Here is a 23,899-nt window from a genome sequence, read left to right as displayed (position 1 = left end):
TGCGTACTGCTTCTTCTCAGAAGTGGTCTTCTGGTACCTCTGAGCATACAGTGTGAGGCATCCGATTATGCCTAAACATCTCTGCCATTTATGCCCTAACATCTACCTCTTTATCACCTACGTCTTGAGCTCCTCTCTCACCTCCCATTACCTCTCATCATTGTATCTTCTAAATGAGGCTATCAGACATGGATCCTTCTCATCTTTCATTCAAACACAACTGAGATACTTCCTTTAACTTGATTCTCCATGTCCCCCTCTTGAGCCCTCCATCATCATGAAGAGTCATTATGGCTCTTCAAAGGGCTGTCATAGTTACAATGCGTGCATTTCCCTTCCTTTTTGCCCCTGACCGTGGAAGATCTGTTTGTCTTGCTGATATTTGGATGATTGCCCATGGACTAAGCCTTAGCTTCCCCAAGTGTGACATGCTGCATATCCCCACTAAGTCCTGACTGGCCAAATGCTGACTTCCTGCCACACGGTCTTGAGTCTAGAAACATCAGAACTTGTTCACCTTCCTACTTCACTCATCTGCTGATCTGAGTCTTGATTTTCTTAATCACCTAGGAACAGGCTGGAGATCATCCAACATGGAGGTGAAAGGTTTCTTTAACTCTTAGAAATCAGAGAAGAAACTATGAACCCTAAGGTGGCCCTGGTATCTTAAGTTCTTGCCCATATTGTCTTCTCAAATATCACAGGTCTGTAGCTTCAGCCTTGGAGCCCTGCTAAGTCCTCATGTGCCAGGGAACATTTGCCAGCTGAAGGTGTTGTGCCGTATGAACATTTTCTGCATAGGATTGTCTCAGGGTTCCTCCTGCTCACATCTGTTCTGAACATCCTTTGCAGACTGACCTCAGGCCACAGTCGACTGGAGAGCTGTTGTATTTTCCACATTTCACTGATTTTCAAAAAAGTGCTTTGTGGCACAATTTAGGAAAAATACAGGGACAAATTATACTGAATTATACAGAAGGTAGAAGTTATATATAGAGTAATTTTCACATTTTGATTTTAGCTACATGCAGTTTTTTCAGGTTGTGGTTATATTATTATTGATTCATTTAGGTCAAGAGTTTCTTGTAAGCAGCTTGAACATTATACTTATATAGAGTTTATATACTTATAGTTTCACTCTGCATCCCATTACCTTCGACTGGCCTCAATTCGTTTTCTACACACCCAGTATTAATGTTGTGTGCACTGTGTCCAATTTGTAAACCCCTGTTCTGCATTGATCGGGCTCACATATTGTGCTGCAGGGACTGGCCTCCAAACAAATGCTAGGCAATGAGGTAAAGCACAAACAGCATCAGGGACAAATTAGGCCGTTAAAAGATCCCAAGCAGCACGCCTTCTGCGTCTGGGAAAAAACTGGCGCTCCCAGTAAAACCTCACACGAAGGAAGGAAAAGATGTTTTCACCAACATATGTGAATCCACTGTTCCCAGAACCACACTGGATGGGCCTGTACCTGTAAAGACTAAAAACAGCACCTCTTTTACCACACAGTGGTACCTAAAGCATTGCCAGAAACAGAAAACAATCTTGTTCCTTTCTTTTTATGTAACCATTCACAGTTACAGTAATTTATCGAAAACCATTATGTTATCTATAAGGAATTTCAGTACAAAAATAATGTGACAGATGATAGATCATTAAATATGGATTTTTGCTTTGTTCGAAGAGTAGAATAAAGGCCCAAAATAATTTCCCTTCGACACAAATAAAATTCAGTAAATCATATTAGCAAGGAATCTCAATCTCAAACACAATAATTTCATTTAAAGGGGATTAAAATGTCATGCAACCCGTATCTCTCTTCCCAGGCCCACTGACGCAAATACTTCTAAAAAAGGGAATTGTCTTTGCTACAGAACTGATCTGTCCCTGGTTCTTTGTAATGCTGGAAACGTATCACTTGTAGCTTCAACAAGTTATTTTTACTGGTCACTTCTTACAAATCAAGTCGCAAGAAGTATCCTTGGAATGTTTATTTACAGCCTCTGTGCAACTGGAATGTGTGCTGTGGCTCCTTAATTCTCTGGGTTGCGTTAATTATATTCACAACTCAGTGACTTGGCCATGTCACTTGGCATTGAGCAGCTGATGCCGTTCAGGATTTACTGATTTCAAAGTCAAAATGCTGACTACTTCAAAGATGCCTGACATTCCAGCACAAGCACAAGATGATTGGAAAAAACTGCACAACAAATAGAGCACTTCTTGCTGTGTGAGAGAATACTATAAAATGTCTTGTCACATGGTGATTATATTATGTTTTACTTTCTTTTTGAAAGCAGAGACAAAAAAACAGTGTAATTTTTGAGAATGATAGGACAAAAAGGGCGAAAGAACATTTAACATTCCAATAGTTTTAGTTTACTAAATTTGCCTTTAAACTGTGCAAGCAAATAAAATACAGAACAGAGCCTTGGTCATAAAAGGCACAGAATGCGGTTATCCTATGTCTGTTCTGAGTTTCCCATACCGTTGTGCACTGCAGGGATTTTAACCCGGAAGAAAATTATGCAAAGTGCCGAATGATAACTAAAAGTTTTCTCATTTCTTTTTCCATAGCTGTTGTGTAAATCATGTTACATCAGTTCTTGGGCCCTTTGCTAGTTAAGTGTCTTCCACTTCTTTTTGCCCTATATATCTTTTAGAAGTTATTTTTCTTGTGTACCAACAGTGACCTTCAAAAAATAAGACCATCAGATTGCTTAATAAAAGCAGTTTTATGCAGTATACAGTTGTACCACTTGATGCAGTTTTGGATGAATTCAGTAACTGAGACTGACTTCATACCTTTCTCGAGGTAAAACAACACTGTTTGTGTTCCTTTACTACTGTGGACCCCACCACCTTTGTGCACAAATAGGAGAGAACCTACAGTGCCTGGAAGACTCTTGGTCCTCAAAACCATGTGTGATCACAATGAGTTTTTAATGCCCTAAAAAACAGCAGTTGGGAATCTTACACTTTGGCTAAAAGTAACACCATGGTACTACTGAGGTAGAGTGAGAGATGGAGTGACACGCACCATCCGGTCTTTGGAGTTTCAGCTCCAATAAAAGGTTTGTTTTTCTTTTGGATTCCATCAGGCTTCTTTTGAACTAACTGAAAGACACAGTTGACTAATTTTTTTCTCAAGAATGTCAAAGTATGAAGTAAACATTCCAGGAAGAGATTTCACCTCTGTGTTGTCTCATCAGATATCTTGAATGTCTGTAGAAAAGGTAAATACTGAGAAAAATGGAACCTGTGGAGCAAATCGTTGCAAAAGGGGAGGTCATAACAAGACAGGTCTCTGTCACCACCATTTAGCTCACGATGCACTTCCTCACGCCAGTTTTTAAGGCCTCTCTCTTGTTCAGTTCCTGAAAGAAAGTTCATGTACATCCTCACTGATACATAACAGGGCAAACAGTGAAAGTTAAGCACTTAGACACTCTTTCACCTTTTTCGCACCTGGATACCCTATGAGAAGTAGCTGGGCATGTGTTGAAACCTAAACCCTTTTCTCATTCAGTCACATCTGTTCACAGGTATTTTTATTTTTCTATGATCCAGTATAGCTTTAAATGTAACTACATTTACCAGGAAATTAAGAAAAGCACAGTTTATTTTTTTGTGCAGTTTTTTTGATCTGTTTCCTACGAGACAAGGTCTTCCAGGTCTCCTTTGATGTTCTTAGAAGATGTTCATAGAAGGTGAGAAAAATAGCTTTTCATTGCTAATCTTTATTGCAGCAAATAGACAGATTGTGTGTGCAAAACACAGAATTAGGATTGCTATGTAGTTATACATTTAGCAACTTTCTGTGTTTAACAATGGAAATGAAATACGCATTTCTGGACCTGTGCAGAGATTTTCATTATAAGGTGTGTTTCAGCCATGGGAAGATTTTTTTCAAAGCTGAATAGGATTCTGTCCACAGACACGTATGAAAACGTTGGTGGTGTCAACACATGCAGGGTTAAGTGCTATAGAAGTACTATATAAAGCCAAATTTTGTAAAACGATATTCCAACACTCTTGAACACTGTCAAACCAACCTTTGATGCCTCACCTGGAATTGTATTATCCAACACAAATCCAAAGAATCCACCAATGAACATGTGGGTGGTGAAGAGAACTGTTATAACTTGATCCAGTTCTTTGAGTCCTGAGACCAAATTGAACACAGAGTTTTTCAATATTTTTCAGTCTTGCATCCTTTCACATTTACTACACTGAGCTAACAGAGTGACAGAACATGCCAATGAGAGTTTTGGGTGAAAAATGTTAACTGTCATCTTGTTTAAGGACATTTCTGTCAACAGTTGATCTCCAGTTTAAAGCGTCATCAGTCAGAGTTGAACGAGAGTTCATTGTGGTCAAGACTGCTTAATTCACAGGGCTGACAGTTGTGCACTTAATAGGATTTCTCTGAAGGGACATTTTCCCCCCGAAACCACCGCACTGCACTAAGCAGGACTCATGAAGGTTTGGTTAGCTGGGCAATGGTAATTATTCTTTGTGTGGCACAACACAATGGTTGTGGGGCCTTGTGCTGGACGAGGCCATGCAAGGGTGGTATTAATGTGCTAGCAGGAGATTACAAGGTTGTGACCGCAAGGCTTTCAAAAGAAGATTAGGAATTTAGTAACTGTGACCTCAGGGGACCAGACAGTCCATCGTGGATCAGGTAGGAGGGATAAGGCTTTCAGAATAAACGTAACACACTTAACACACTAAACAATTTCTATTCCTTCTTCTCATACAGCCAGTTGTAGCTGCATACTGTTCATGACTATAAACTCCACAAAGTAGAATGTAAACTATGGATTACCATTTTTCAAAATATGACCATTATGTGTTACCTGGATCCTCGTGATGCAAACACACACACACACACACACACACACACATTTTCAGAACCGCTTGTCCCATACGGGGTCGCGGGGAACCGGAGCCTACCCGGTAACACAGAGCGTATGGCCAGAAGGGGAGGGGACACACCCAGGATGGGACGCCAGTCCGCCGCAAGGCACCCCAAGCGGGACTTGAACCCCAGACCCACTGGAGAGCAGGACCCGGTCCAACCCACTGCGCCACTGCGCCCCCCCATGATGCAAATTATGTTGCAAATTTTCAAAGGTAGAAATATTTTTCAATTTATTTGCTTATTTTTAATTTTACTTTTATTGCTATTTTCGGCAATGTGTTGTTGACTGATTATCACCTGCGACTTCACATGAAACCGTTAGTTGCCGGTAAAAGTACCCAGCCAGTGCAGGAATGTGAGACCATTCATTTGCTTCCAGTGTGTTTACAGCCCGTGTCTAGCGTTTCTAAATAGCGACTGCAATAATCATGTTAACAACATTAGCTGATCACCACGGCATTAGAGACTATGTATTTCTTTCATATAGTCTAAATTAATTGTAATTTTAATGTAGCTCGAACTTAATAAAAATGTTAAAAGTCAGTGCACTTTTTAATTACCCATCCAAGAGTTCTATAGCAAATAAACCAAATTGTATAGATAATAAAGCAAAGAGATCGTGGCCAGATGTTGCAGATCTTGCAATTTTGCAAAATAATAAAAATAAAACTTCAAGAACTTCCGTTCAGCGAAACTCCTAATGGCTGTGGAAACACATGGAAGCCTCAAAAAATGTAAAAGAGAGCTAGCGCTGCATAAGCAATATGTAACAGCCCTCAAGCGAGCAGACAGAACCACGGCTACAAGCAAGGCAGCAATGGCAAAAGTCTGTGAGGACTTTTACACGGAGCTGTTCAGATCACAAGTCAACATCCTGCCCCCCAGTCTGCATGGTCAAACAGAAGCAGCGCCACCAGTTCTGGTCAGTGAAGTACGAATTGTGTTACATAAGACGAAGAACAGAAAGGCCCCTGGAAAGGATGGTATAATGGCAGAAATAATTGAAGCAGGAGGGGAGATGCTTTGGAAAGCTCTCGCGGAGAGATTCAGCCGTTACCTTGAAAGAGGACAAATACCAGCAAGTTGGAAGGAGTCGAACACCATTCTGTTACACAAGAAGAATGATCGTGATGACCTGAAGAACTATCAGCCCATCTGTCTCATGTGTACAAACTTTTCATCAAGGTAATAACAAACAAGCTGTGCAGAGACCTGGACTAACACCAACCAAGAGAGCAGGCAGGCTTTTGAAGCTCCTACAGTACAATAGACCACATCTTCACCCTCAATCACCTCCTGGAGCATTCGAGGCAATACAAACTGCCCCTATGTCTGGCCTTTGTCGATTATGAGACGGCGTTTGACAACATTGAGCTCAACGCAATCCTACAAGCCTTAGTAGAACAGGGCATCAATGAGCAGTACATCTGACTACTGCAGGAGGTGAATGCGAGATGTAAGACAGATATAACTCTGCTTCATACCAATCCATGTTGGCATGCAAAAAGGAGTAAAACAGGGCAATACCATCTGTCCTAAGCTATTCACTGCCCGCCTTGAGATGGTTATCAGCAGGAAAAGGCTCCAGGGTGGCATCAGGATCAACGGAGAACAACTAAATCATTTCCAATTCATAGACAACATCGTGCTGATCACTGAAAGTCCCACACAGCTGCAGGAAATGCCATGTGAACTGAACAAGAAAAGCAGCGAGGTTGGGTTGAACCTGAACCACTCCAAAACGAAGTACATGCGATCAGACACCTTAAGAAAGCTGCGAATAACGGCCGCTACGTCTATCTGGAACAGGAAGTAAATAGGCGCCAGGAACTGGGAGGTGAACTCGGAAGAAGAATCGGAGCCAGGTGGTCCGCATTCAAAGAAGAATCAGAGCTGGGTGGTCCGCATTCAAACTCCATCAAAGAAGTTCTCACAGTAGATGTCGACAAGGCAACACGTGCAAACCTCTTTAATTCCATGGTCCTACCAACCATGCTGTATGGCAGCAAAACATAGGTATTAACAAAAAAGAGAAGCAAAGGTTGTTGGTTGCTGAAAGGGTGACGGAACACAGAATGGTCATTGTGACATCCAGACCATGTAACCAACAAAGCACTGAGGGAAAACAGTGGAGTAAAGGACATTGTGGCAGAATACAGGCGGAATAAGATGAAATGGGCAGGACGCGTAGCGCAGATAGCGGACAACTGATGGACCACACTCTTAGCTGAGTGGTATACTAGAGAACAAAAACAACCACCTGGATGACCTCCAAGGAGACAGGAAGACAATCTTGTCAGATAGGAAGGCCGTCTGTGGAGGAAAAAAGCAAGTAGAAGGGACGAAGGGAGAGCATGTTGTCATCGGCGCTGTCTAAACAACAACTGATGGATCCAGGCGAATAAAAATAAAAAAATAAAAAAAAATAAAAACTATTAAAAAGTCATGTGGACTAGTGTTCCTGTCTATAAAGCACCCTGCCTCATGCCTTGTGTTTTTTCAAGATAGGCTCTGGAACACAGCAACCCTGTTGAGGATGGGTGTTTGATGAAGATGAAATAAATAAACAAAAGTCTGATTGCAAAATGTCTAATTCATTATAAATTTATTTTATGTTATTTTAGGTTTTTACGGAGCATAGCTGGTGCACAAATTGAAGTCTATGTTATAAAGCGCTTATTGATTGTGATGTAGGAAAAATTCAATCATCAGTATGGCGCAGAGGGTAGCCCTGGTATCTTATAGGTCCTAGGCTGTCTGACTGGACATTAGTTTGAGTTTGGATAAAAGCATTTGCTGGAGGAAAATGATGAGAGGGCATGGTGGTGCAGTGGGCTTGACCATGTCCTGCTTTCTAGTAGGTCTGGGGTTCAAGTCCCACTTGGGGTGCCTTGCAATGGACTGGTGTCCCATCCTGGGTGTGCCCCCTCTGCCCTGTGTTACCGGGTTAGGCTGTGTGTGTGTGTGTGTGTGTGTGTGTGTGTGTGTGTGTGTGGGGAGGAAAATGTAGTCTTTCAGTACCACAGTCATGCTAGCAAGTTGAACATAAAGAGGTTGTAATATCTACCTGTATTAATGATGCCTGGATTTGAATGAAACCAGGCTGGCAACACAAGACCACTGAAGGTTGAAAAGCCCAGGATTAATAAATTCCTTGATGAATTCAAGTCCACGTACTGCAATCAAAGTGAAAAGAGACATTTTAGACAGAAGAGCAAACAATGAACTCACAGAAGATGAGCTACCTGTGTTCATCACCAAAGACTCAAGACAACAGTGTTACTACAGCAAAATAGCTCATTTTCAGCAGTCCTATAGTTCATGAAATGGTTCATCCTAGAACTCATTACACACTGTAGTTTCCTGAAAAATCAAGGAGAATGTTTAATATAATTCAAAATGTTTGCTTTTTCAAAATAGCTTTCTGGCATTGGATTTCATATCAGTATAATTCAGTTTAACATATAACCCACCTATAATAAACAAAGGCCAAAATGATGCCTAAGAAAGCATTAATGTTTCTAACCACAGACTTCTAAACAGACTTCCTATGGTACTTGAAAGTAAAAGACTTGTTAAAAAATTGCAAAGAATATGTACACTTCAAAATGAGTACAATCCTTCACCAAGGACTTTTTTACATCATGAACTTTTTTAAGGTAGTACTAGGAAAATGAAGTTAAGACAAATATGATATGGCTGTGTATATTGTCCTAGTCCTGAAGCTGTGAGCTCCAATGCTGGTGGCTGAAATGGTGTTGAAAGAGCTAGCTTTATCTGCACCATGGACATATAGTCCCACTGCACCATGTGTGTGTCTTCAAAGCACACAGTGTGTTATAACAGGTAGCTGGCAACTGCATCATCAGTGTCATATGGTCACCTGGTACTTCTGTGTCAGGTGTTCTGCTTATTCCAAATACATACAAATATATCAAGTGCAGAGGTCATCATTTTCGAAGCATATTTATCTCAGATCTCACAGAAGCTGACTTTCCATGATGATTCCCACAAATTTGTTCAGTGCAGGCAAAATGAGGAGAACAAGAATTCATGAAAGGCCCCTGGTACTAGGAACAGCTTGATGCTAAATATGATGGCAAGAGATTGTCCAGGTCTCAAATCCACTTAGATGTCAGGAAACAAAGATTGTACCTTTCACTAATGCCCCAACATGGTTATGGACCACAGAGCGCAGACTACGGAAAGAGTAAGGGTAAGAATGCACAGAAAGGGTGAACTGATGCAAGCCTTAACATTTTCATCTGTAAGGCAGGTGAGAGTCAAAATTCTGTGAAGGTCACAGAACCATGTAACTGCTTATTCCTAAGTATGCCATCCACATGGAGACCAGATGCTGTAAATGAGGAGATTTTCCCTGAGCAATGACCTCTGTCTTTACTGCCAGGCACACAGGCTGGTGCACACATGGCACAACATCCAGCTTGTGTTTCATGCCAGGAGAACTGTATGAGTGTTACTTGAAGCTTGCAGGCAGCATATACTGAATAGAATTCTTCTTGCTGGTACTGCAGCTGAACATCATCATCTTCACTGATGACTCTCTACCACATCTAGGAACACATCAAATATGACTGGAGACTATACTCATTTATGTTTTCCTCATATTTCAGTAATAGTGAGCCTGGAGTCCACCTATCGCCAGAAAAGTTTTAAAATGTCCATAACTTGGGAGGAAGCTCTACACTTATGAAACATCTATTGTAGCTTCAGTGAGTCCTATAAATGATCCTTTGTGATGATGATCCCTTCTTGTCTCCATCTCTTCTGTATGTGCTGCACAAAATGTTTATGTCTGATGTCCTCAGTCTTCCCTGAAGGCACAATTTGTTTTTTATGGCAAACTGCTTTGCTTGATGGGGGCTGAGTCTACATGCTGGAGCCTGCCAAGGGAGGCCTGGGCTGCTCCATGAGTACCATTGTCCATATTGTGTTGCCAGTTGTATCATATTCCAAAAATGCCACGGTAACTCCCTCCTGTCTGGTTCTCGAGCCTCTACGCTGCTGTATGAGTTGTGCTTGGCCCATCAAAGTGTTCCAGTGTGTCTTTCCTCCTTGTGTCTAAGATTAACATTCTGTTTACAGCCTCCAAACCATCAACAGATCTGCTCCCTATACCTGCAGGACCTGACCCTTCGCTATGCCCCAGCCAGATTGCTATGCTGCTCTACCTCTGGCCATTTGGTAATTCAAGACAACATTCAAGAACACCTCAAAACACATTGTTTGCAGACTCACTGTTCTTCTGATCTCCTGATCTGCTCCATAAACTGCTACTACATTCAATCAAAGTAAAAATTAAAAGTGGTAAAAACTTTTAATTCCTTTCATTTCTATACACAGCTACTTGTGTAATGTGTGCTGGCGAATATAGCAGTATCGGACTAATTGGCTGTACTTCGAGAATCGCTTGTGTGCACCTGTATTTGTCCATGTGCTGACTCCATCCACTTTGTTTATTCTGAGCTGTAACTTGCTTCAGGGAGAGAAGCACTTGCTAAATGAATAAATGTTAATGTAATCTAAATGTACTTAAAAGGCAACCACACATTTTGAAAGAACCTAAAAAAGATATTACACCAGCTCCAGATCTCTTGTAATTCGTGGGCCTTACAGCTGCATGGAGTATTTGGGTAAACTTAGCAGATTTGTCCAATGGCTATATTAATGGAAGAAACAGATCTGGAGCCTGAAAGAGAGGAAGAGAAGAGGAGTTTACAGAGGCTGTTGAAAGTATTCTGTATAGAATGGAAGAATTCAAAATGATGAATCCGTTTCCTTTATGTAGGGCTAATATCAGCCCTGCCCTTGTGTTCTCACAGATGTATTTCTTACGATCGTCTTTGATATCGGTTTCTACTCTCTTGGCAAGTACTGCTGCCTTCTCACATTCCTTCTCATATTCTCATACTGAGCCATGGAATTAACTGCGTGTTGCATTGCTGCATCCGTAGTTGTCCGAATATTTATTTTACTATGATCTACGAGTCTAGTCAGAACATAGAGATACAACAAAAACAGGACACAGAAAGATAAACTGATGTTGGTTCTATTGTGCCTTGAAATGGGGTTTAAGGTTAGAGAGAAACTTGCACATCATCTGCATTGTAACTGATACAACTACATTGATGTAGAACTCATTTCTGTTGAACCCATGACTCTGAAGTATCTTGTAGTTCAGTCATTTCCAAGGTATTTGCATTTCAAGTGACTTCCAGGAATATTACACATTGTTCATAAATACGCATTATTTCTTCTATGAGATGTACGTCACTTTGACGGAAAGCATCTGCTAAATGAATAAATGTAAATGTAAATTTTCAAGACAAAACAACTATTGCAATGAGTGCAGCAATAAATGCTGAAGAAATCTGTACTGATGCAAATTCCAGTTGGGTTGATGGGGCACTCAAGATCTTTCGCTATTTTATGATAGTGTTAGCAGTGACTTTATTGCTGTTCAATACACATCTGCCATGATGCCCAGTAACTCATACAAACATGATCCTTCACAAAACACAGACACAGTTGTACAAACACAATGCAAATACACACAAAACTAAAAACACAAGAAGTGAAGAGAACCGTTGTACCAAACTTTTTCTTACCTGAAGGTTAGATATTCCAACAGCTGCAATCATTCCAAACATGACCAGGAACATACCACCAATGACCGGTTCTGGAATAGTGATAAAAATAGCACCAAATTTCCCAAATAACCCAAGAACAATCATCAGAAGGCCAGCTGTCTGAAGTACCAGTCTGCTGCCAACCTGTAAAAGATATACATGAACAAATTGACATTTTGACTGCAATAATCATTTTTTGCCATGTTACGAGTAGCACATAACTCCGCCATGGACAGTCCCAAGCCCGGCTGAGAAAGGAGGAGGGTTCGGTGTGGGGTTAGTTACCCCACACCATAAAAACCTTGCCAACCACAGAAGCACCAACAAGGACACTTCATGACATCTCAGCTCCTAGGGACACCTGGAGAACCCTTGTTGGCGGTCTATGCCCCAGGTGGGGTGGTAGGCATAAGAAGAAGAAGAAGATGGGTAACATATAATAAAACCAAGAGCAAAAACAATGAGGAAGTCTATATACTTTATATGGTTTACAGTATATAGTATACAGTATACTCCTACAAGTCTTAGCTGAAACTGCTGTAAATTCAAATGGGGAAAATAATATTGTGACCATGAGGTAAAAAAAACACACATCTTCAAAGATGTAAAATCACATTATAATCATATAAAATAGCACCAGCTTGAATACCTGGTGCTCATTTTCATCATACAAAGTGAAAAGGAGTTCTTAGTTTAAGTACCTAGCAGTGCTCATAGTCTGCAATTACTCATGGGTTTTATGAAGCAATGCTTCACAAAATGAATGATAACGACTACTACATTTACATTTGTCTAATACTTTTCTCCAAAGCATCTTATGATGGTGAGCTACTTGATTTACCAATCATCAGCAGAACATCCATGAGACATGAAGCAGGGAGAATACCAGAAATATTTCAGGTGAACTGGCCTCAAGGTAACAAGAGAAAAGAGTAGGGTCAGTTTGATGAAGATTTAGATAAGGTGTTGGAAGCAACCTCAAAGTGTGATGTTGATAGAAGGCTTCAACCATTGATATTAGTTTAGCAACACAGAAGTTTGGATTGAAAGAGAAGGTGTGAATACACTAATAACAATTAAGCACAGATGACCTAGTGTGGGTGGGGCGCGGTGGCGCAGTGGGTTGGACCGGGTCCTGCTCTCCAGTGGGTCTGGGGTTCGAGTCCCGCTTGGGGTGCCTTGCGACGGACTGGCGTCCCGTCCTGGGTGTGTCCCCTCCCCCTCCGGCCTTACGCCCTGTGTTACCGGGTAGGCTCCGGTTCCCCGTGACCCCGTATGGGACAAGCGGTTCTGAAAGTGTGTGTGTGTGTGACCTAGTGTGTAAGGTAGGAATTGAGGGTATCATGCCGCCAGTTCAGCATGACAAGCAAGGAGAAAAGAGTAGCAGTGGTGGAGTTAAGGTGCTTTCTAAGGGAGACTTACTATACGTCTTTAGGGAGGGCAGAATGTCATTGGAGAAGGAGGAGTGAGGCTCAGGAAACTGACAGTTTTTCTAGCAGATCCTTTTAGGGCAGAATTACAGCTCAACTACCCCAAGTACTCTACTCAAAAGAAGAAGTTGACAATTACCTCCAAATCCCATCTAAGTCATTCTATCAGAGACCAGGAGCTGGATCAGTGCAAGAGAAAATTATGCTCTTTCCTCCACAGGTGACTTGGTATACCTCAAAATTTGAGCAGCAACGCCTTGTACAGGCAGAGTAACAAGTGAAATTTTCTTTTTAGAAGCCTAAAGGAGGAGTTTAGGATAATGCAGGAAAGGGAAGTGCTACTATACAGGGACTCGGTGGTCCTCGGGTTGCTGGAGCAGACAATAAGGTGAAGATAGGAAGGAAGTGAAGTGCATTGGCTGCAGCTGGGAAGACATAGCCCCACCTACTGTAAATAGAGATTTCAGATCAAGCTAAAAGGCCCCTAAGACGGTATCATATCAATATGTTTGTAGATCAATACTACTAATGCCTCTAATTTTATTTCCGTCTTCGCACATGTGTAACGAGTATATAATACTCAAACTGTAAATAATCTCAAGTTAAAACAAGAACACAAATATTGTGTCTGTGGAAAATACACATCCACCTGTGCCAGATGGCAAAATACCAAGGTGTTCTGGAGAAGTCTCCACTGATTTCATTGAGGAGCCAATCAACAAAGGCAGGTTACATGTGTGTTAAGTCAACTCTGCAGAACTATACCACGCATCAGATACCCCTTAATTAAGTTTTGTGTTTCAGACTTTTACAAATCTATCATGTGTTTCAGCTGGCATTTGACCTCTGGAACACTGTATAATATGTGCTATAATGTGCATGTGAGATTCCATAGTGTCAGGTTGAGTCAAGAGGTAAATTTTCTTCCTCCAGTTGCCAACCATACGGTGAAGCTCTGCTGAAGCATCATAAGTAAGGTAATGAAAGCCAGCTGACTGTGCGCTGCTCCTTCTTTGCACACAAAGATCTCTATTAGTTTAGGCACAGGACAAAACTGCGGATTGTAGACAAAACGTTTGACATTAAAATCACACAGTCCCTTTTTTTGCTCATCAGAGTTTCCTGAGAAACGTCCATTGAATGAATCAAGGCTTAGTGTAACTCGTCCACTGTAAATAACTATAAGTGGCTTAACGTTGTAAGTCACTTTGGAGAAAAACCATAATTTAAATGGTGAATGTACACACACACACACACACACGCACACACACACACACACACACACACTGTCTGAAACCGCTTGTCCTAAGCAGGGTCGCGGCAAGCCGGAGCCTAATCTGGCAGCACAGGGCATAAGGCTGGAGGGGGAGGGGACACACCCCGGATAGGACACCAGGTCGCCGCAAGGCACCCCAAGCAGGACTCAAACCGCAGACCTACAGGAGAGCAGGACCCGGCCAATCCCGTCACGCCACCACATCCCCCATATAGTGAATGTAAATGTATTAAAAATAACTGAGAGTTAAGCCAAGGTAATTCTTTCTCAGAGAGACAAACAGTGAAAATGTTGGAAGAACATGAATCATAAATTCCACAGCGTGAACTATTCCTCGCTTGCAATTAGACGCGCAGGTTATGGACTGTTATAAGTGTTACTCGTAAGTCTGGTTTGTACCTTGAGGTCAATGTCAGTGGTGTCATAGATGAGTAACACATTATTTTCCCGACTGTAATTCAAATATGTCACATACTGAGTGTTGTTGATATGATACAGGTGTAACAAATTATCTCTTTTCTTTTTTTACCATACAACAGTGCATCTGCAGTTATTTACAGTGAACAGAGATCCTTTCTCACTCACAGTAGGCACCCGTAATGCTTCCTGACATTTTGGAGTCAGGCATAAAACAAATTCAAGCTGTCAGTGAGGTAATGCGAGATTTACCTGCAGCACCCACCACCCCTTTCACCACTTTGATCTGAGAACAAGCCTTCCTGCTTTTCTGGCACTCCTGGATATGTCTTGTGGTTACCTTCAGTTTTCATTTGAATATCGGTAGCAGTCCTTACACCAAGTTCCCGTATTTCTCTGCTACATTACTCTCAGTAAAGAATCACTGGCTGTTTGTGCAGACAGGAGTGAACTGCACTGATTTCTGTGTCACTGTGCAAATCGGAAGAGTCAAGTTGAGGCGTACCTTGGTGATGCCGAGTGCAGCGATGTTTTGGCTGTAGGACGTCGTCCCGTTACCACTGCCCCAAATGGCGGCCAGGATGCAGCCAATGCCCTCCACGGCAATGCCGCGGTTGATGGCATGGGTCGGTGGAGGGGGGGCTCCAGAAAGGCGTGCACAGGCATAATAATCTCCAATGGATTCCATGGTGGATGCAAGCACCCCAGCCATCATGCCCAGGACAGAGGACACACTCACGGTGGGGAGACCCCACTGTCCTGCATGTACATGGAGCAAAAGAAATCATGTCAATGGACACAAATCATTCGGCATTATGGCGAAATTTGTTTTCTATTTGGAAAGTCAAACAAAGGAAAAAGCAAACTTTAATTCTTTATTTTATGCTCAACATTTTATTTCTGTTACCAGGGTATGGAACATGGAACCAGGGGGCGGTGGTGACCGCATCTAGGTTGATGTCTGTCCGGGCTGAAAATCCATACTGCTCTGGCCTTGAGGGAAGGGCGTTGAGATATGTGAGGAGGAAGCAGATGAGCCAAGATCCACACATTCCAAACAAAGCCTGCGTACAGGTAAACACATGAAGGCCTTCAAAACCATGCCCAGGAACAATGTGTATGTAAATATCCGTGCAGTTGTTGAATGCTTTCATTTACACTTGTTTAGTATATGGAGTGACCCACATGGATTCTGCATCATGGGGAGTTTCTGATCTACGAAGCGATGCTGTATGTGTCTGCAAAGTGTCAGCGTGACTGACCACTGTCAGTTGAAAGGAAGGTAAAAAATGCATTTTATTCATAGGACACAATATCCAGGAAATTATTTATCAGCTTTAACATATATTTTTCAAATGTTGGCTTTTTGTCTTTCTCTTATTTTCATATACGGTAGCATTGCACTGCTGTCATGTTTACACTTACAGTACTTCTATTTAGCAGAATCCTTTGTCCGAAGTGGCTTTCAGTACATGTACAGCATGTATAATCAAGTCTAAGAAGTACAACGGAGATTCATAGATCTTACCAAAGATCAAGGAACTCCAATCAATATTCATGTCACAGCAATATAGTAGAAGGTAAAAATCTAAGAATTTAAAGACCCTATTGTGGAATACAGAGTGCCACTGAAGAAAACCTACTTTTTAATAAGATAATTTTTTTCTTTATAAATGACTTCAGTTGCAGTTATGAACCACCCAGAAAGAGCGGTTGAGCAGGGCACAGTGAGCTAGTCCACACTGTTCCTGTTTGGCTCTGAGCAGTTTTTTTGTTGGCAAAGCACAGCTGAGCAGTAAGTGAACAGCGTTGTTGCCTCCCTCCATCCCTCCCTCCCTCCCTCGTAAATGGAAGTGGTTGAGTTTTACTGGTCTGACCAGTTCTGTCCTATCTTTGATCTTCTTTTCAGAAATATTTTTCATCCCACATTTCAGCGATGGCCTCATGACACCTTCTTTTGTATTAAAATGAAATTATTCAATGTCTGTGGTTACACCCAAATAATTAGTAGACTGTTTGCCTCATTACATTTTCTGGGCAGTTCAAAATATTTCTGTGTTAGGATAACGTGTATCTTTAATCCAGCTACCACACACTCAGAAAGGCCACGCAAAGAAAACACAGGATTACTTTATCTAATGAGCCATGGTTCTTGGCCAAAGGGCTACGGGTGGTGAAAAGGTCATGCACTGTGACCTCTGAGCAGACGTGAGACAGGGCTGAGTGAAAACAAAAGAGACATGTTGGAAAAGGGAGTAATCGGAACTCCATGCACACACTCACCGAGAAAAGTTTGAAGAGAGGGTACTGAAAAACACTCCACTTCTTGTCTTTGTAGCCAATTAATGGCACATTGACCTTGCTCAGATACTGGGAGAAAAGCAGGATGAGACACACAGTCCTACAGAAAAAAAAAAACAGCATTGTTTTTATGAATATTGTATGTCCAGCTGTGCATGTTTTTGTTTTTTTTCAAAAAAATTGAATGAATACCCGTAATGATTCAGCAAAGTTGCCCCACAATGCGATACCTGGGGCCTCTCCTTGAACTGGATGCCTCGATAATAAAGTGCCCTAACTAAAGAAGTGTGTTCCAAGCAATAGCCCATTTAGAAGAATCCAGTTCTTCTGGCATGATATGATACTCCCCATGAAGATAAAATCTAGTTTTATAAACTCTGAATTCCAGCATTTGCACAGTTTCTGCCAGTAGCTTCCAGTTGCAGGCCTGCTCATGTAAATCCCGGTCATTGTTAACACGGTCAGCACTGGAAAAGTCACACCAACCTCAGCTGCCTTTGCTGGGATAGATGCCAGGTTGCTATCTGGCCCTGACGCTGCAAGCTGACTGTCATGCTGGTGACGTTCGAGATACTTGGGGTCTTAAAATAACAGAGGCTACCGAGCATCTCCGGGCTGAAGACAGCAGCAGCTCCCATGCACTGCCATTAAAGCATTATAATATGTAATAGTAATAGAAGAGGGAAAAGGCAGCGCAGGATAGGGAAAATGAAAGCCGCCGCAAGACCAGCAGATCAACCAACCCTTTTAAAACCCACAAGCACTTGGGTGTAATAAATTTAGGAAGCATTATCCAGTGCATCGGAGAGTCCTGGAGACAATAAAGACAGATGTGGAGTCAGGGGGAGGTCACATTTGCCCCGTACTCACTTCCCCTAGCCCCAACCCTCAGAAGAGTGCCTGCAGCCCGTTCTAATTATGCGCCTGTTATTGATTTATCAAAGGTAGTCTCTCTCAGCTGTATGTTCGGAGAGTGGAGATCAGTGCTGGACATCTACAGCACTCTTCAATCAGTACCAGGAGAGGAAACTGATTTTCACCAGCAGACACCAGGCTTTTTTTTAACCTCCCACTCCGGGCACTGCCTGCACCATGAGCATATTTGACGCAAACATTTTCCCACACTGAACAGCGGCCACCACGACACTGCTGCGTGTCACCTGACAGTTGCTGAGGAAAGGGCCGTGGGCGCACGGACAGGGGTTCGGACTACCACGTTTCCACTTACAGAGAGGCGATCCCCCAGTGCGCTCCAGACTTCTTCCCCGCCTCTATGAAGAGAGACAGACCGATGAGGTTTATGGTTGGCGCAATGGCTAGGGGCCCGATGCACTTGAGCATGAGGCCAATGAGACCGGAGATGCCGAGCACTAACTGGAGCAGAGATGCCACGAGGATAGCGCCTTGTATCTGCAAAAGGCAGGAGAAGAGAATAACTATTTTCCACTGGTCATCTTTTCATATTCATTTTTATTCAGCTCTCCTGGCTTGTAACTGCACAAGTTTCAAAGCTTTCATCTTTTGAGCGTCAGAACTGATGGCTCTGCATTTCAGAGATGTTAACTCATCAGTGAATGCTACCTCAAGTACTGTAGTAAGAAAAAAACCATGTGAAGACTTAACTGCAGATTATTATGGGCTGAGTCATATCTGAAAAGCTCTTAATTCTAAGGTGTGGTAGAATTCCTTTAAAGTAAACTATGACACTTGTACGTATAACAGGACTTGTGGCTCAAAATAAAAACATTTGAGATGTTGGACGAGCTAAGCGCAAAAGCAGAGCAAATGCGCAAGAAAACAAACACGGACTCATCTCACACCTCACGCATGCGGGATTTCCAGACTTCGTCTCTGTCACCAAGTTTGGCTCCAGTGATGTTGGCGAGCAGGAGGCTGCTCGGGTCAGGGCACCTCCACTTGGGCAACGCAAGGATGGCTAGTGTGGGCGTGATGAAGCTGAATGTGCCCCCCTGGAGAATTGGCAGTCTGCACCGTCGGCACAAAAAACTCACTGTTCATTTCAAACTGACCACTTTGAACTAGAAATGTGAATATTTTACTGATATGAAAAAAACGAACAAACAAGCATATCAAAATCACTCTAACTCGCACAACACATACGTGTTTTGGAAAAATACCTTCTTCAACCTGCATGTACAATATACACCTACATGTATTTTACATCTAGTGCAGAGATCATTTGACAGCTTGTGACATCACAACTGACGGAGTAAAAATAAGAGCACAAAATGTTAATTTTCTGTTTTTCTCTTAACTGTCTGTTTACCGGTGGGATTCAAGCTCGTTATTTGACCCTGATATTAAGTTGAACGTGTCTTCCAGTAATTTCAGCACTCAATGGGGAGGATTGTGGAAGCGACACGGTATATAAAGTGTATTACCTTGTACCAACTGTGGTCTGAAGCAAAGTGCACATCCCAGACACAAAGAATATAGTGGAGATCAGCTGGCTTTTGGCCTCATAGTTGTTCCCAATGCATATTGGCTCAGCCAGGATTAGTGGGATGGCGACGATGCCCCCGAATGCCAGGATGTAATGCTAAAAAGACATTGAACATAAAGTGATGAGTCAACAAAGTAATCACTAAACATGAGAGCTCTCATCTGGTCCAGACTGGTGATAGAGAGGTGGGAGGAGAGAAGGAGAATGTGGTCGCTGTGTGTTTGAGGGTCTGCTGCTCTTTTCAGTGGAGAAACCGAGTCAGTGGTGCTGAAAACCAGCAGAAATCCAGTAGGCCAGCAAGATGGACCTGGACCACAGGACATTAGAAACATCTGAAAAGGGTCCATGTAGCATCCAGCTGCGATATCCAGTGCTTTTGGGTATTTTGTAGTTCCCGTGCATGTCTTTCAAGTTTGCGCCAGTCCCACACCGAATGGACACGTTCATGTCTCTGTGCAGCTTTTTTAAATGCTCTCGAAGTGGAAAGGTTTTGGCTGCATACGTGCTGACATCAGCGTCTCCCCATGGAATGAGGTCGGACGCTTGTCTTCGTTCCCCGATAATGGAACACAGCCCTCCCAGCAGAAGTTTTTGGATCAACTGCCATGCAGGTGTCCTGTAGAATGAACAACAGCGCCCCCCATTCGAGGCCCGGAGAGCGCGGAGAGCGCGGAGAGCGAGGAGAGCGAGGAGAGAGGGGGGAGGCGCCATTCCTGTGGGCCGGAACTGCTGTCTGAACTTGCTGTCGTACACATGTTACTGGGATTCAGGCCACAGCCTTTTCTCTGCATACATCACGCTGTGTTTTATTCCAAAGATAAAGAAAAGCTGCTTCTTACAACTGTCATCACATGGGCTCTCAGACTGAGGTGTGTGACAGTTGTCGTTCCTCCCCATTCACCTGGATTTCTCCTCAATTTATAGCCTCAATTAGCAGTAAATCAAACATAAGTAACCATATGTACTTTTGTGAATCGCTGACATTCTTTTGGCATGAAGAACAATAAGCTAAAGTCATCAGATGTACTTCTGTTATTTATTGTTCCAATTAGCTATAAATCATGGGTGGAACCATGTGCACTATGTTTCTTGAACATCGGTATCACATTAGAGACCAAAATCATCAGTTGCTCTTAAATAGTGCAAAACATCACAAATTTTGTGTTAACTGACTAACTGAGAGGGACAGCCGGAGCAAAAGTCTGGTCGCACTTGGTTCTGCAAAGTCAGAGATTGCCCCTCCCCCCCACAGATTTGTGCAGCACAGTCAGGGGTGTTAACATCACTGGAGTGTAATAGCTTTTTTCACTAAAACATTATTCACACTTTATTATTTACACTGGTTTCTATTATTTACTTTCAACGATTTGTTAGTAGGAGGGCATAGTGGCGGGTTTGGCCAGTGCTAATTTTGTAGCAGGTCTGGGGTTCGAGTCCTGCTTGGGGTGCCTTGCTATGGACTAGCGCCCTGTCCTGGGTGTGTTCCCCCACCCCCGCTTCGGCCTTTTGCCCTTTGTTGCCAGGTAAGGCTCCGGCTTGCCGCAACTCTGCTCAGGACACGCAGTTATTGACAGCGTGTTTATTTGTTACTATTTTATTCACCATATGGTATTCGTATGTGTCTTTTAGTTTTACTCCATTATATCATACTTGTACACTCTACCTTATCCTTCCCATTGCTTTATCTGATGTGGAAATTTCTGGGATACCAAGCATCTCTGTTCGGTGACCTTAAGCACATTGAGAAGAGTGAGTGCAAGTAAGGGACAGTAGAGACTGCAGGCACGGGGGGAATAACATGATCTCTGCGGAGCTGCAATAAACCATATTTAAGCTTATTTTAGCCTCATCATTGAGATTCCAAAGAACCTGGAACTGCGTGGAGAAGCAGTGTGTATGTGGGTGTGTGTGGTTCGTTTCGTCTGTGTTTCCTCGCCTCCGCTAAGGTGCCTCGTGACGCCGCACCCTTTCCGATGCGCCTCCCGTCACGCAGAAGCAGTGGGCAGTGAACTCTCTCTTCTGTGTTTGCCCTGCAGGATGTGCACCGTCTCACTGCCATTCTCCCCTCCAGCATGTGCTCCAAGATCGCATTCGGTCTCCGTCTTCAAAAGTATAAGCAGCGTGAACACACGGACCCCTCCCTGGCTCCGTGTCCCCAACCCCAACAGGTGGTCTGTGGGCCTTTCCCCTCCTTTCTTCAAACCGCTGTCTCCCACAGAGCCACATACCTGGAAGCCGAGCAGGATGCAGAGGTACCACGGGGGTCTGTCGTTGATGGAATAGACGAGCTGAGCGCTGCTCTCCATGCTGTCTGGGTGTCTGTCATCAATTACAATCTTCTCTGGCTCACTGCTTCCATCCAGGCTCTGAAATGGACAGAATTACTCATCGCAAAGCTATTGGGTTATATATTCTTGGCTGGGATGTGTTTGCAAAACCCAATGTGGCTGGTCTTTCTAATCACATCTGTCAATTGGGCTCTCTGGCATTTGTCTGAGGAGTGTATAATATTGAATGTGACTCAACAGACAACAACAACCAAAAACAAGGATGACGTTCACGGGCTGCACTAAAAGAAGACGGGAAAAGCGCCGCACGCACAAAGCTCGCTCTTGTGTCCGAGATGCCGTTCAAGAGCATTTCGCATCCGGGGCGTCACCGTGACACCGTGGCCAATGAGGCGAAGAACAGTATGAAGATCTCAGAGCCCACGTGAGGTGGCGTCTCTCCATCCCGTGAGTGTGTCACTCCCGTTCTGCACAAACACACACGCTGCTGTGCGCTCACACACCTCCTGGAGCTCTTACCAGAGTTTGAGAGGGACCAGACCTTTCAGCAAATTTGTTGTTTGTCGCTTTGCATTTCCTCTGTATATGGTGGGGCTGCAGGAGCCCAGATCAGCGTTCCTGCGTGACATAGTGTAAATTACTTTCTTTTGTTCTTTTTAATCTGTCCCTATTCCCTGCTGCTTCTACTTAGAAAAAAAACGTCTTTGAAATCATACAAAAATTCAGAGGAACTGTGAGGGGTAAAAGCAAATACAGGAACTGACACCATCTCTGAAGTGAAAAACAACTGAGTGTTTGGAAATGTCTGGCTGTCAGAGAAACATTTGAACATTTATTCACTTATTTACTTTATTTCTTATTATTTTGCAAATATCTAGTCTCGACTGTTAAACCTTTTTTGCCCTGATAATGGAAAACAAAGAGCGCAAAGAAATACATCCTCTGCTCCCTTCACAGCACATCATAGCAGTCCAGCACAGTCCAGCACATTCCATCACAGCATGATGCAGCCCATCAAAGTCCATCACAGTCCAGTGCAGTCTATCGCAGTCCAGCACAGTCCATCACAGTCCATAACAGTCCATCACAGTCTATATCCAATTTCATATTTTGCATTTCAGAATGTATTTTAGTCCAAACTAAGTGAAAACAACTTGAATAGCTAATACCTGGGCACTGATTCCAGCAGGTATTGTCTTTGGCTCAAAGTGTCCAATATACAGAGACACCTCATCTCTTTGTGGCCGAGATGCTTCAGGGTTAATATGATTATTTCATGTTCACTTATTATGAAACCAAATCTCTCAACTGTGTCACTTTATCAATGAAAAACTTGAAGCAGACATTGTAGGAAATAGGCCCTAAGATAGAACTGTTGAACTAACCGTTAACAATTAACAACTGTGAGCAAAAAATTTGTGAAGTATAGTTTGGGGAGGACACCTGTCAAGTGCACAGCTCTGCCATGTTTAGATGAATCTGAACCCAAACAACTGATGTTGATGTGAAAAATTAGTTATCGTCAACGCACTTTTTTTGTGCTCCAGACTCTTACTGTTTGATCAAGGCTCTTGGAGAACAATCCTTTCCATTGTATTTCCCCGAGCAGCAGGATATATTCCTAATTACACAAATTCCCAAATGGCTTAGATGAAGGTTTCATTTCAGCAGCGGTTCATTCCAGCCGGAAAGCAGCAGCAGAGAGACGGTCCAGCAGCAGTCTCTAATTTCTCACTTGAGAAACACTAACACACATGATGTCGTCAAGTTATGATTTCAATATCTCATGTCTTTGGTAACCTTCAAGAGTAGGGGACTAAAGCCAAGTTAACAAAAGCAGCTCCTGCAAATTGGGGCTCCACACGACTCAGCCGTTTTGTGGAAGGTGTCCCTGTGCTTACCTGGACAGGTGAGTCATCGTCGGTGCGCTCCCCTCGGGCCGTCCTGGCTCCAGGCTGCTGCGGCAGATGCATGACGGAGACTGAAGTTTGCGCTCCAAGGTGCAGAAGCGTTCACTGGTATGGCCCCTTATAGGACACACTCGAACAGTGACCACTGTGCCCTCGGGAGCAGACCAAAGCCACGTCACGTTGTCACGGAAACCAAATCCTCTTCTTTTTACTGGCAGCCAAAAGTGAAT

At 43.0% G+C, this 23,899-nt stretch overlaps 1 protein-coding gene across 1 annotated transcript; it reads right to left on the bottom strand.

The window, feature by feature from the left end:
* Positions 1-3,195: 3,195 nt before the first annotated feature.
* On the bottom strand, positions 3,196-23,779 carry LOC108931442 (solute carrier family 23 member 2). The gene is made up of 12 exons (XM_029259924.1): positions 23,661-23,779; positions 21,700-21,837; positions 19,410-19,567; positions 18,828-18,993; positions 18,236-18,417; positions 16,990-17,107; positions 15,614-15,770; positions 15,212-15,465; positions 11,563-11,727; positions 8,001-8,109; positions 4,076-4,171; positions 3,196-3,383 (listed from the first exon to the last, which is right to left on the bottom strand). Exons 1-12 carry the CDS (start codon positions 23,730-23,732, stop codon positions 3,196-3,198), a joined length of 1,803 nt encoding a protein of 600 aa, XP_029115757.1. The 5' UTR covers positions 23,733-23,779.
* Positions 23,780-23,899: the final 120 nt, after the last annotated feature.

This window comes from Scleropages formosus, chromosome 2, assembly GCF_900964775.1.
Source record: "Scleropages formosus chromosome 2, fSclFor1.1, whole genome shotgun sequence".
Lineage (NCBI taxonomy): Eukaryota > Metazoa > Chordata > Actinopteri > Osteoglossiformes > Osteoglossidae > Scleropages > Scleropages formosus.
Note: the sequence above shows the minus strand (reverse complement) of the source record. Positions and strands in the feature narration are given on the sequence as shown.

Coding starts and splice junctions, on each gene's coding strand:
- LOC108931442 (XM_029259924.1), bottom strand. CDS start 23,732: ATGCATCTGCCGCAGCAGCCTGGAGCCAGGACGGCCCGAGGGGAGCGC. Junction 17,108..18,235: donor CACTGGGGGATCGCCTCTCT/GTAAGTGGAAAC, acceptor TTTTTTCTGTAG/GACTGTGTGTCTCATCCTGC. Junction 4,172..8,000: donor TCCAGGCATCATTAATACAG/GTAGATATTACA, acceptor ATTTGGTCTCAG/GACTCAAAGAACTGGATCAA.